The 13,998-nt window shown below is 44.9% G+C and overlaps 1 protein-coding gene across 1 annotated transcript in view; it reads right to left on the bottom strand.

Annotated features, from left to right (window-relative positions):
- The window catches only part of LOC8034309 (synaptopodin 2-like protein), an 85,798-nt gene that overhangs the window by 43,478 nt on the left and 28,322 nt on the right, over window positions 1-13,998 (bottom strand). The window contains exons 3-4 of the mRNA XM_029975981.4: window positions 6,213-6,333; window positions 3,832-3,966 (exon numbers count right to left, since the gene is read on the bottom strand). Of these exons, the coding sequence (XP_029831841.2) occupies window positions 3,832-3,966; window positions 6,213-6,333 (256 nt within the window). The remainder of the gene's footprint in view (window positions 1-3,831; window positions 3,967-6,212; window positions 6,334-13,998) is intronic.

The following is a 13,998-nucleotide window of genomic DNA, read 5'->3' as shown; positions in this document are numbered from 1 at the left end:
AAAGCTGATGACGTCGGTTCGGTCCATGGGATAGTCAATGCTTCCGTATTAATACATATATATTAGAGGTGTGCGAATACCGGTTAGAATCGTATAAATAGCTCATGTCATCCCTAGCTTTAGCACTGATAAGAAAACCGGTTGCCGTGTTTTCCCTTCTACTGTGAAGGTTATGTATGACGCAGTGCTATTCATTTCGAACTGATATTCGCACACCCCTAGGGGTGTTACGTGTTTGAATAGTTGTTCGAATCGGATAGGGCTGTGTCATTCTTAACATTCACTATGTAAAAATAACATATTAGACGTGCGCGAATACCGGTTCGAATCGAATAAATAACTCATTATCACCCTTTACTTTAATACTGTTAAGAAAATGGGTCACGGTGGCTTTTCCTTCCACAGTGAAGGTTATGAATAACGCATTGCTATTTGATTTGGATTAGTATTCGCACACCTCTACAATTTATTTTAAAGTTGGTTCACCCGGCAAGGCCATGGACAGGACAGCTCTACAAACAAACTTTTCCTAGCAAGGGAAGAAAACCGATATTGCATGTGTCAACTGTTTGTGATGCAGCAAATGACACCACGGGGCCTTGTACTTGACTTAATTCCGTCGTTTCAGCTAAATTTGTAGCGCATTTTACAGTCACAAATTAGCGACTCTGACCACTATCTGAAAAACAGTCGCTTGGAGTGCTCTGAAAAGGCCGACAGACGTCTGGAGGTATCAAAATAAACAAACACACCAGATGCGGCACGTGACTTTCCACTTTTATTGCATGTATGTTAAATAGCTGACTTTTATGTAAGACACATTCTAAAATAGCGCTCTGGTGAAAACGCAGTGCGGAAACAGAACCTAATCAAAATTATGTTTACTCTATAAAGCGTTCGCGCCGCTCCGAGTTTTCCAAACTATATGTCATCGCGCAGGGAACGCGCCATGTCGAGACAGCTAAGTGCGTGCAGTCATTGGTTGAGGTCGGTGAGAAACAAAAGCAGCAGGTTGCATCTGGCGGGTAAACAAACGTACGAGGTTCTCAAGAAGCAGACCAAGTTGCAAGCCGTATATTAAAAAAAAAAAATCGCATATGAGTATTTTTTTTTACAGAACACGAAGACGGCCAATCATGACGAACAGGGTTCCAGCGTATGACGAAGCTCAGAATACGATTACGTCATAAAAATGTGACGAACGCGGAACGAAAAGCGTGACGTTTCACATAGCCATTGTCCCTACACACATCGCATTCTTTTTTACATCTAATTGTGTTCGGAACTTCGTCGATTGTTGAGATCCTTCTATTGATCGCCGTGATTGACTGCCTCTCTGTTTTACAAGAAAGCGAACGTATGCACATCTTTTTTATAGTGTACAAATCACAGGTCACGTGGTTACCTGTGTCCTGAAATGTGAGCAAATAACGTTTACGCCCTATAGTGGCTAAATTGACGAAGATATTGGCTCCTGTCGCCACAAAACATGCGCGACCATCAGCTGCTACGTGTGAAACAGAGAGGGCCAGTGAAGAGCGCCCATTCTCCGGAATTCTGGAACATTTGCAGCTTGCGCCCTCTCTCGAACGTTTTCAGCAAAACTTCGTAAATAATTTATTTTAGTCGAGCAACCGGTTAAATTGTAATATTTCCTGCAATATTTATCGACGTCAATATTACAATTTTAATTAATACTAATAAAAAAGACTCGGAAATGTATACGTTTACTTGCTTGGTCCGACAATTTGTTTGAATTGGGTCCTACAGGTACCACTTTTGGTAAATCTTGAGTTTCTAGCCATTATGTTGAAGAAACGTAATATTCTCGAGAAGTGCATAATATGGCGAGACTCACAACATATACCATATTTTACATTTTACTTTCTTCAAATATACCTTTTATTTGTCAAAAACTTTTAGTAGGGCCATATTATTAGCCAAATAAAAATTACCATTCCCGCGTACATCGGCGCACTGGCGCCAAATAATCTTGACAAAAGCCCAGGGCCTCCGCGGGTCGATGGCATGTGGCATTTGTAACACAAATGAAGATTTTTGCAGTATCCGAGAGATGAAATCTACGTACTATCTAGGAGAAAGCGTCGCTTATAACATTGTTAGAATTGTTTTAAGCCCAGACTAAAAGGATGACGCGAAAAAAAAAAAACAATAACAACAACAAACGTGCGCAGAGTGAAACTGTTTCACGGCTATCGGACGGATGGCGCCAGTGTACCCTTTCGGATCGTAAGCGCCCTCGAGCGAAGACAGCGCACTCGGCCACACTCTAACGCAAATACGTGAACCTGCTATGCCTAAAAGCCGCGGTCACTTTGCTATTACATCCGAAAAAAAAGAAAACAGTTGGCAGACATGTTTGAAGCATACATATGTAGAAAGCCAACATTGAACATACACGAGACGTGTGCGCAGAAAATTTCGTTATCATGTACGCAACGACCAGCGTGTCTTTCATACCATAGAGTTATTACAATGAACGCTAGAGGCTCAGCAGGCGCTAGTGTCTACGGGACTTCCGGTTGCAAATTGAAGCAGACAGCATGCAGTATACATTTTCAGCCTCCCTGTGTATTCCTATGCGAAAACGCGCGTGAATTATGTCTCTTCGCCGGAAAATAACATAAATAACTTTTGTCATTTCGGCTGTACCGAATAGTATGCACCTTTATTGGTATTGTGAAAGTGTAATCGCTTTAGTTACAGCATTTTTCTCTACCACTGAACGATGTTAAACTTCGCTCTATTTCAGGTCCAAACCTCTGTTTCAAGGAAGGTATGCGAAAACGAACGACGATTCTAAGCAAACGAACGATCGAAAGGAATGTAGAGTGTGTGTAGAGTTCAAGGTTTGCTAGCATTTCGGTGGTGCTTATATGTTGCTAGTATGCCCGTCCTGTCATTGGATGAAAATGACCCCGTCGTGCACCTTTAAAATCGGTTAAAGAAACATTCAAACGCAAAAAAATAAATCACGTGAGCTACGAAAAGTGTTTTTTTTTTATTATTTTCTATGTCGGGCAGTTTTTATCGGGTACCTGCTCTCTGGCTCTCCTTATTTGCAAAGATTTGGAGCGTGCGGGTGATGATTTGAACCCAGAACAAGCATCTTCGCACATATTCATGAGCAGAAAGAATAAAGTAGTACTTATTTATTGCAAATCTGACTATATTACGTGGCTTTCAATTTATTTTGATCGTCTGCGTGCACAAGGAGTTACTTATCCAGTGTTACTGCGTAGTTCTTGCCGTCCTTCCTGGTTTTCCACATGTCCTTCGATCGTTTGGCACGTATATCCCCCATGCTAGAAAGCGTCGACGGCGTGTTCGCGCTAACAGTGTCCGAGAGTGCATATAAATACACGTACGAAGCGGTTTTAACACCGTTTTTCATACCACGAATGCGTGACTGAGAAATGTTCCAATGTGCCTAGTACGTACAAATTATTCGTGATATTTGCTCGTATAATCGAGCGCAGAGAGAAAATGCACTCGCTTTTTCCTATAGAAATGCATTACCGGAAGTCAATTTCTGACTGCTTGCTGTCTGCTTCAATGTGCAACAGCACACTAGCGGCAGGTGAGCCTCTAGCCTTTATTGTAATAACTCTATGTTTCATACGGTGAACGAGCAGTCTGACTGCAGCTGTTGAACACCACGTGATGCCTCACAATGAAGCTGACACAAAACATCTCGCTAGATTGACCATTCTTTTTTTATAAGACATAATCGTACCCGTATATTAGAAATGTCTGCGAAGTGGACGTTGCGGGACCTCCCGTCGCCGCGCCTGTGGACGACGCACGTACCTGGGAGACGGACCCTGGCCCTTTCTGGGACTCCTTCTCGAGCGTGGTGTGGGTCTCTCTCAGGGCCCCCGTGCTGGGGTCCTTGTCGCGCTCCACCGAGCTCTGCACCTCGCGCAGGCAGCGGGGACTGGACTCCTGCAAGAAGCCGAAACCGGAGCCACCGCGGCACGTTATACAAATCGGCGCTATAAATCCGGAGAGCGAATGACGAAGTCCACAGTAAGCCTAAAGGGTAATTGGTGGGACAAACGGCGAGAACAGCGCACACAAAGATGACCACAAAAGAGAGGAGCAAACACACATACAATGTTGCCGTGTAACCGTTGCAGGTCAGCGCTGCGTGTGTGCTCTTCTCTTTCGTGGTCCTTTTAATTATTTTCGTGAAGGTCGTATTTTTTTTTAAGTACAACATATACGTTCGGGCACCGAACATGGCATGTCTGTGACGAACGTCCGAGAGAAAATATCTTTGATATGCGATGGGATTTCTGTAGGGCCACCAAGCCGTGAAATTCTGGGCGTCCGTACGTCGTGGCTGGATAGCTAAATGTAGCGTGAAAACTTCGATTGGGCGGTAATTACGCGTCAATACAATTTCGCAAGAATTGGCACAAAAACGGCGGCGCGCTTAGGCAGGCCAAAAGCGCCTAGCTAGACGGACGTGTGAAGATGTGAAAACGTTTCCAAGTGCTCTCGCATTACATTTTCCTTGGTAGCAACCAGGGTGGTGCAGTCTTCAAAACAGGGCGCTCTGCTGCTGTTCTGGTTCCGCTTTCATGTCGTCCGGCTTCGTGTGGTTGCTACCATATTCATTTTTATCGTTACCGGGTCAAAGTAATTTTTTTTTTCCATTCGTTTATGACCTTCGTTTGCTTCGGCGTTATACTGGCTTGGGCTCACTCGACTTGACCCCTGTATGCTGTTATTTTTCTGGATCTGGAGCTCTAACTCTAACGTGACGGAGGCCGTTGCCTGTGATGTATTTTCATGTATTTTCTTGGTTTCGCTAACGAGTGCCGCGACCATGTTACCCTTAAAACTACCACTTCTCTCTTTTTTCTTTTTTATATGTGTTTTGTTGGAATGTATTTTTTTCATGCTCAAGTGTTTTTACTTGTACTTTTATACATGACTTTTTTCTTTCGCTTTTTCCAATGCTCCTCCTCTCCTTTGGTCTCTCCAAAAAGCGCTTTGCAGCTGTATTTTCTGCACACTTGAAGAAGGGAAGTCTCTTCCCGAAACGTCGTGTATTAAAGCCTCTACTGCTGTTCAAACATTTTTCTACGTTTACGACTTTCTTGCTGAAGACTTGTTCATTAATACAGTTAACCATTCGAAGGACTTAGAACTGAAAACATACCTTCACAAATGAATGAAGAAATGTGAAGATTTGATACAGCTTATGCAGTGCAGGCTACTAAATGAAATGAAATTGAATATCTTGATAACCCATGAAACTACTCAAGCTGCAGCTTGTTTATATACTACTCCGGTTATATTTACCCCCCCCCCCCCCCCCCCCCCAACTAATCTTTAGTCACCTTCTTGCAAAATTTCTGATGATATTTTTGTCGTTCAACCTAAGGCCCAGTACGTGCAAAAACTATACTTGAGAAACATCACGTTTCTAGGTGAGCTTTCTCTGCACCTATCAAAAGGCTGATGAGCATTTTTGTTTTCTGTGCATTCGACCATTTTACGCTTAGCTTTTCTACGGTGAGTTTTACTCGGGTGAGCTTTTCTCTAATGAGCTTTTTTCTGGTGAGCTTTTCTCGAGTGAGCTTCTCCCTGGTGAGTGTTTCTCCGTCCCCCACATATACATCGGAGGTTTTGTTTACCTAAGTTGAATCTAAGTTGCCCGAAACGCGTCGTCGACTGGTGCGCTTAGCGTCCTATCCCACCCGTACATCCAAAGGCGTCCCCAAGTGGCAACAAATGACGTCACAGAAGCCAGAGTGTCATGCTGTAGCCTGTCGCGATCCTGGCGGTTTGCCGTAGAAATGCTGGCGAAAAGCACGAGCGAACGCGAGTGTCGCTGTCGTCACGGCGTTTCAGGCGTCCCTACTTCCGACTATTTTAACTTCCGTGGACTGTCACAGTGGAGACCGACCTGCAGCAAAATAGACGTCTGCTGATTCATCACCGCTTCTGTGACTCCGACAGAATCGCGACCGGCGACCGCTTGACACTTCTACGACGCCATTAGGCAGAAATTGAGGGACCATTTATTGGGACATGGTAAACACACGAGTCTGGCACCGCACGCAGTTGGAACCTATATGCGGACCCAAATTAAGAGAGTATAGTTTGAGCATTGGGGGGCTGTGCGTGGCGCCTGGCGTGCACGTGATAACCCATTCCTGCAGTGCTGCGTCACTGACCGACTGCAGCGATGTTCCCTTGAGGTTGGCCAAGGCGTCTCCGCTCTTCGGGGCCCAGACTGGCGAAGACCACGGCACCTCCGTCCTCACGTTCTCCTTGTTGCTCAGATCAGTCCCGCCCCTGCAACAAGACGCACCGATGGTCAGCGAATGAACGGCGACTATGATGGAGTCAGCACTAAAGTCACTGAAAACTTAAGAAACGCAGGGCGTTACGAGTCCCGAATATCTTATTATGGCTCCGCAGCCAATGAGATTGCAGCATTAGCCGAAGAGAACGTCGAAAAACAAATTAGAAGGCGAGAAGCGTGAACATAATAAAACGCGCTCTGCGTTTCTTAAAAAAACAAAAAAACAAACAAAAAAAAACCCTGACGCTTTTAAATTTTTTTTGGCAGGCAATTAATAAGTTGTCAGGAGACTACCCAATCAATATCTTGCTACGGAGTCACGTGTGTATATTTTTAATAAAGTAAAAAAAAAAAATCAACTGCTCGAAATTGCAACACGAGCACGGAAGCTCATGGCCGGAAGTCACATGACTACACCCGACAGCTTTTTTTCTTTTTTTTTTCCGGTGCGCACCGTTTGTCGCGCGATTATTTCGCACTTATATCCCTTCCGCTTGATGTTCAGTGCTTGAAGATCGATAAGCAGGGTATTACAAACGACAGTTCTGAAGTAACGGCCCCACGTCCGTTGCGCGCCGCCGTCACGTCGTCAAGCCCACGGAATGCCCGTGGTACGTCGCCAGATTGAGAATGACGTGTACATGTACTTGTTGTGATCTGTGCAACTTTTTTTTTCGATAAACTTATTCGCAGTTTTTTGAAGGCCACAAAAATGGGGTTCATATTGTTTTCTATTTTAATGCGAATTAATGCGAAAAAATTAACTGGCTCATGGAGTGAGCCGACGCCATCAGTTTTGAAACCATGCAAAATGGCACCTTAATGAAACCACGCGCAAAGCTATTCAACGGCACCTTTTGCACTTCGGTCCCATTGGCCGCTGCGCATCAGTTTGTGTGGTGTCATGCTGACTGTGTTATCACAAATGTGTTATCACTGATCACCGCGTTCGCTCGCCTCTTGTCGGTTGTACGGCGCGTGGCGATATACACGGCGCATGGAATAAACCGAGGGGTTCGTTCTGCTGGGAACTACGTTGCTGTTTGTTCCTTCCTCGCGCCGCAAGGCACACGACAGTTTGAACGATCGCTCATCAGATGGCGCTGCGTGTCTGCGAGGTAGCGGCTCTACAGTTCCACGTCCAAGGTCAGTGCGTTGTACGCCGCATATTAAAGAAGGAGCGAAGAGCGGCGTGCGTGCTTTCGCATTCAAAAGTCATAAGAAGAGCTCCAAAGAACAGGTAGTTCTTTGGAGCAAGGATATATTTTAAGAATTCAGCTAAATTTTAGGACAGCCAAGCTCTGTTTTCGTTGGGCTCGATTCAACAACCTAAAATTCCAGGCAGCAATATTTATATACCTTTACATTAGATCTCTTTCTCCGTGCCGGTGATGTATACAGGGTGTTCGTGCCACTTACGGCCGCCATGACAGGTGATGAAAAATTTAGTCAGTGCAGCACAACCGCTGACCTGGGGTTTTTAACGTGCGTCACGCAGTAGTAATTACACGAACGCGTGCCGGTACGAAACTCATCCAGATCGAAACGGGCGGGGGCAGTGGGGATAGAACCCAGGAGGTTCCCAGCGCAAGCTTTCGCGCATACACTGCGCCGGCCTTTTATCAGTTGCGAAGCGCCGCTCGCGTATCTTACTGCACTTTGCCATCTCCCGGTGAAAATGGCCAGAGACGATTTAGCATGCGGCCAGCAACCTTGTCCAACGCTTAGGATCCTCAGGTTGCCCACAACCAACGCTGGGTCACTCGAGCGCATCATTTGTTTTGCGTGCAAACGACGGACGTGGGCCTCTTGGAGGGCTTTCAGTCTGCACAGAAGCGAGGATAGGGGACCCCGTGAAGCTCCGTGGCACGGATCCAGTGCTGCTCTTGGGGTTTCTCCGCTGCTCGCTGGGTCGGCGGCTCTTTCGTCGACCCAGCGGATTCCAGGGAAAACGGACCCGGAGAAGCAAAAAGCGCCGTTCCACAATGGCCGCTTATTTATAGGCTCCGGCAAACGAGGAACCGGGACACGCGGGCCGCACGAAGTTTACTGGGCTAGCGGTGACCTCCCGCAGACGCAGTGGGACATGGCGACGAGTGGTGTCTGCCTTTTTTTCCGGCGTTTCATTCGAGCGCTCGGATTAAACATGAAGACTATAAGGTCAAGTTCTCCTCTGTTGGTTAGACTATTTCGCGGAAGAACTCGCTGAACCCGGCGCATTTTGCGGCGTGGGATTAAATCGGGTAGCTTGGGCTTTGACATCATGTCGCTGCGGTTGCGCTGCCATTGCCGCAGCCCATAACCGCAGACTCTTCACTTACTTCGCGTGCATCGGGTTTCTGCGCGTGCGTAGTGCCCACACCTGGGGTGAGAAAACGGGCAATTGTTTTTGTAAACAGCGTGTTATTCTATGATTATGTTTTAATTGTCCGAAAAATATTCGCGTCAACAAATCTCGGTCGACGTAAAGCCTGCGCGCTCTCTGCCGTAGCGTAAAATTGACTGACCAAAATGTGGTACGCTGATTGGACACGAGCGCCCCCTCAGCAAAATCAAGGCAATAAAGTTATTGAATCGATGATCCTAAATAACTGCCATCAACGTGTTTACTGTCATTAAAACTACAAAACGAGATGGGTGAAAAAGAAAAACAACATACAATTGAGGGAAGCATATTTTTTTTTTCTCAAACTAAAGCAACTTTCATACGTGAGCGTTTTACTGTTTGCAATGCGTCAAATGCTTTTTATTAATTAATTATTTTTTCTATACCAAGTTGTGCTTTAGTTCTATTTTTACGTTTGCCAGAAACAAATAATAACATAACCTTGCCTTTAAATGACCGAAAGGCTCGGGAAAGGTTCGTTGATCAGCGGAATATATGACTCCTAACGATATTCCTTTTGTTCCCCTCTACAGCCGGTGGCAGTGCCTGTGAAATGACATTTTATGTTCTAGAATAGCTAAAGCTTTATGAGAGGTGACAAAATAAACCCCCTTCGAAATTCACTTCTGCCGCTTTATTTCCCGCTTTATTGCCTCAGTGCTCCTTACACGCTATTGTGTCGTTGTTCTAAAAAATAAAAGAAAAAAATAAAAGAAAACGTCTGCTGTACGCAAACTTAACAGCACTATTCGCCTTTGCGCCTTATAATTTAATGCGCCGTTTGGTGGTTATGAAAATGTAAAAAAAATTGCAATGCATTTCGTTTCTTTTTTTTTTCTTTTTTAGTCGAGCAAACGACACGACATGACCAGCTGAAAAACAGGAGGCATGGTGAGTCGCGTTCCAAACTTAGGCTCTTACGGTTTCGGTTACTGTAAGAGTATCCACTTTGCGCAGGTATGTCGCCAAGGCACTGAGCTTAATTATTCGTTGGATGAGCTACGGACTTTTCAAAAATGTTTTCTACCTCTTGTTCGCAACATGCTCACTTGTGCGACACTTGAAATTCGTTAGCTACCCAATCTAATTTGGCATTCACAAAAAAAAAATAATAATAACTTTGGCACTGCAGTGCTCATTCTTTGCTAACCCGACTCTTAGATTCCCAGAGCATGAAGACGTAGACAAACTGCTCATATATCATACAAAAGACACGGTCTGCCGACATGATAATAGAATTATCTGCAGAAATGTCTCAATCATGTTCTAAACATGTTTGTTTTATACATTCGTATGCTTAAAATATCTCCGCAGATAGTTCTTGTATGACGAATAGGGCAGCGCCGTTATCCCACGGAAGACAGGAGCCTCGAACAGTGTCTTCAGACTGTCTTTTGCAGAAGGATTTAGCAGTGAACGCATCTTTACTTTTCCAGTTACTGTCAGATTCTTTGTTTCATGCAGGTACGTTGTCAAAGTACAGAGATTAATTGTATGTCCGCTGAGCCTCGGACATTTCAATCTCTTTTGCGACCACTTGTTCGCGACGTGTTCGTCTGTGCGACACTCACTCAGAATCCGAAAGCTGCCCGATCGAATTTGGCATTTACGTCAAGAAAAGACCAGCTGTGGCTACGCTGGGCTAATTCTTCGCGAACTCGACTCTAAATTAAAAGAGCATGACGATACGATGTCGGCACCAAATGTACTACCCAATATAGGTATAAGCCAATAAAAAGTAGTATTCTACACGTAAAGAAAATGCAGAAGGCCAAACGTCTCTTTCCTTTTACCCCACTCATATTCTGCAATCATATCATATTGGTGATACATCACATGGGCTGAATTTTTTATGTTCTTTTGTTCGTGACACCGCAAATAAATATTGCGAGTTTGCGTTCAATAAACTCAGTTGTAAGTCAGCGCTACGTCCGTGTCACTTCTTTGTCTGGTCCTCGTCTTTCCGCGCTGTTTTTAATTTCCGAAGTATGTACCAACTCGCCCAAGCCTCAACTTTAATATCACCCGACACGGGAGAGTGCAGACGTGGAGAGTCAAAATCCACCACAGAACGTATATATATATATATATATATATATATATATATATATATATATATATATATATATATATATATATATATATATTGTACTTATTAGTCCGCAGATACAATGTGTTCTTTTCATACCTCATCTCGGCTCTGCTCTCGAAGGTACCTCCGGCGGCAGGCATCTCCTTTCGCACGCAAGAACTGCGGGAAAGCACGCTTTGGGGAGCCACATTTGGCGAAAAAGAGCAGGTGCGTCTGCCACGTTGGCATTCACATCGCATGGCTGCTGTTCTCTCTCCCTGGTGGTACATATCTCAGAGGGGCCTGGCGGTCGCGGCACAGATGCTTTATTCGGCGTGAAAATGGTCGTATACTTTGTTTGTTTTTGTCTGCTCGGTTGTGAGAAAAAAAAGTTCCATCCTATCTTGCATCGCTGTGAAAAAGCGTGACATCCGCGAGCTGCAGAAGCTTATTTTTAAAGCGTAAATGCCGTTTGGGAGCGATCAGTTACTAACATAGCATAACTTCTTTAATTTGTTTGTTTGTTTTGTGTTAGAGAAGAACAATTGTATATCTCACCTTGCGTGCCAGCATTAAAAAAAGCGAAGTTTGAGTATGATCTGTTATGCGATGCTTTCCTTTTCACTTTAGTGTTAAAGCTCTTTTAATTATTCTTTCGGCAGCAGTACATTTTGCAGACCTTTAAATACCTAGTTTTTGTGATGGTGTCAGTATATCTTTTTTGTGTAGCATGGTTTAGGAAACCGAGCTTTTTTTGACTTCTGAATTTTCAGCCAGAGCTTACAAACCCGGAAATGGCGGAATTGGTTTCATCTAGTCAGCATGCATCACATGAAAATAAACGCCAAGACTGGCAATGTAAGTGAAGCAACTTCAACTGCTGTTTTTATTGAAGAGCAATCCCCATCGTACAAGTTCGTTTTCTTTGAAATGTCACACAGGTCATAAAATGTTTCTTAGACTTCTATTTTTCTATGTACCACTTATTTTTTTTTCCTTTCCAGAAACATATGTAATCGTTTGAGCAGTAGAATGTTTGCTTGGAATTAGTGGATCCCATTCCCCGAACAGATAGGTGTCGCTCGGCGTTCGAAACAAGGAGTGTTTCTCTTTGGATGTGTTCTAAGTCATGTTGCAGCCCGGCACAAAACACCACCGCCGTCTTTTCCTTCGCAGTATTTGAAAGCGTTGTGAGTTCACTGTCTCTTCGGCATAGATAGCGGTCACACAATATTGTGTCGCTTCACACACAGCGCAAAACAAGGAGAAATAGTCGTAACCACACGCCCCAAGCCAGCCTCGCTAAGCGCTGGCCGACCGGCCTCCTGGTCCCGCTGGGACTGGCAGCGCCACCCCAGGCCCCTGCGGCAGAGTTGGCCCACACGACACCCAGCTCTTATGGAGAAGCCGACGCGGTCGGCGCACATCCCCAGTTCTAGTACACTCTATCTTGGGTTCAATTTCCACTCCTGCCCATTTCGATCTGGATGAGCATCGTAGTGGCGTGCTGCCACTTGGTGCACGGTAAAGACCTCAGGCTAGCGGTTGCACTGCACTGTTTAAATTTCCCATCTACAGCTGGGGCACCAGACGTCCACTAAGGCTGACTAACTTCCGGTTGTATAAACATACATACACTACAATTAATTCATTTTAACGAATGCTACAACCAAATATTTCCGGCGCCTGTTTTTTTTTTTAAATACTAATTTGAGCGGATTAGAGCAACAACCTACTAGGTTTATGTCTGTTGGTTAGAATGAAAAAAGTGCCATGAGTATTTATTAGCTTAATCTACTTTACATTTGTAGCAGATATTTTTTAAACGCTGGGGCCCTCTTGTCTTGTGAGTTGTGACCCAGACAGGGTCTTAATGCAGAATAAAAACTCCGTCATAAAAAAAAATTAAAAGGCACGAACGAAACGTTTTGTCACAAATCGCGCAAGGTCAGATTTTCGACTGTATAAGGTACTCGTTGGTAGAACGTGGATCCGATGTCTTCATCCTGAAAGTTGGTGACATTGGGTACAAAAGTGCGCCCACTCTGACCTGAGGTTGTTTTTACGACTTACGCTCTTCTCGGGGAGACAACGCGGAGGGCTTTCAATACCAGACCCCTTCGTTATACTTAGTTTCCTTTCCTTCAATGTTTCGGGGGACGACGAAAAAGCGAGCATTATTCGGCCCTCGGTTCCTTAAAAAAATGTCACCACTCTGACACGAGCAATGATGGAGTGGTATGACGAGGCCCGCTCGCTGCGTTCTGAGGTCCTTGGCGTTTTATTTATTTTTTCTCCCTCTCCCTGTCTGCGTTGGGATGATGCCATTTCTTGAAGTGCCAACGAAGGCTTGCGCGTGCGAGAATTTTGGGCGCCAGAACGAGTGCCAGTGATATATTCAAAGCTTCCAGCTTGCTCTTCGACACGGCTGTGGGGTTGCCAATTCGAAGAAGACGAAATAAATAAAGATAAGAAAGCTGGGATGTTAAACGGCCGGTTGTCTCCACGCGAAGATAGACAGGCAGACAAAAGAAAATTGATGTTGGTGGGTCAGAGCACTGCATTGCATTCAGGATATCCAAATCGAAATAAAACTGTCCCGGGCGGCTTTAAGGCGCTGTCACATCGAGAACACAGTTGTACAGCAATTGACCCGTAACACGAGGGCAACATGTTTCCGGCGACCGTGTCACATTGAGACAATATCAACTGCTGGGAAACAATTTTTTGTCGGATCATGTTGGCCGATCTGTCCTCCGACAGTCAGAGAACACCCTGTCGCACCGAGCCGACGGCGCGGTCAACACTGGGAGCATTCCACCATCTTGTTTCTTTGTCTTCGATAGTGTGCGGTGCGGCGTCGTTGCCAGATGCATCTCTACAAAATTCTAGCGCGGTTCAAGGGCTAAAAATGAACACGAGACGCTATCCACCAGTGACAGTGATATGAAAAAGTTCAATGGAAGTTATTTTTCGGCCTTTTTTTCATCGAAACAATCTTCATTCGCCGACAAAGCAGCAAGCACTAACTGAGGAAGACAAGATCACTGCTAATTTCATGAATTACGACAGACTATGACGCCGTTCTAGGTTTCATGAGATTCCCATGCTTTGTGTAAGAGATGGTATCGTCCACGGTGCCTCGAAGCGTTTTATGCCTGGCGCTCAGGTGCACTCATTTAAAAAAAAAGTGCGATT

This window comes from Ixodes scapularis, unplaced genomic scaffold (genome assembly GCF_016920785.2).
Source record: "Ixodes scapularis isolate PalLabHiFi unplaced genomic scaffold, ASM1692078v2 PGA_scaffold3__209_contigs__length_174095766, whole genome shotgun sequence".
Classification (NCBI taxonomy): Eukaryota; Metazoa; Arthropoda; class Arachnida; order Ixodida; family Ixodidae; genus Ixodes; species Ixodes scapularis.
The sequence above is the reverse complement of the archived record's forward strand: the minus strand, read 5'-3'. Positions and strand labels throughout refer to the sequence as shown.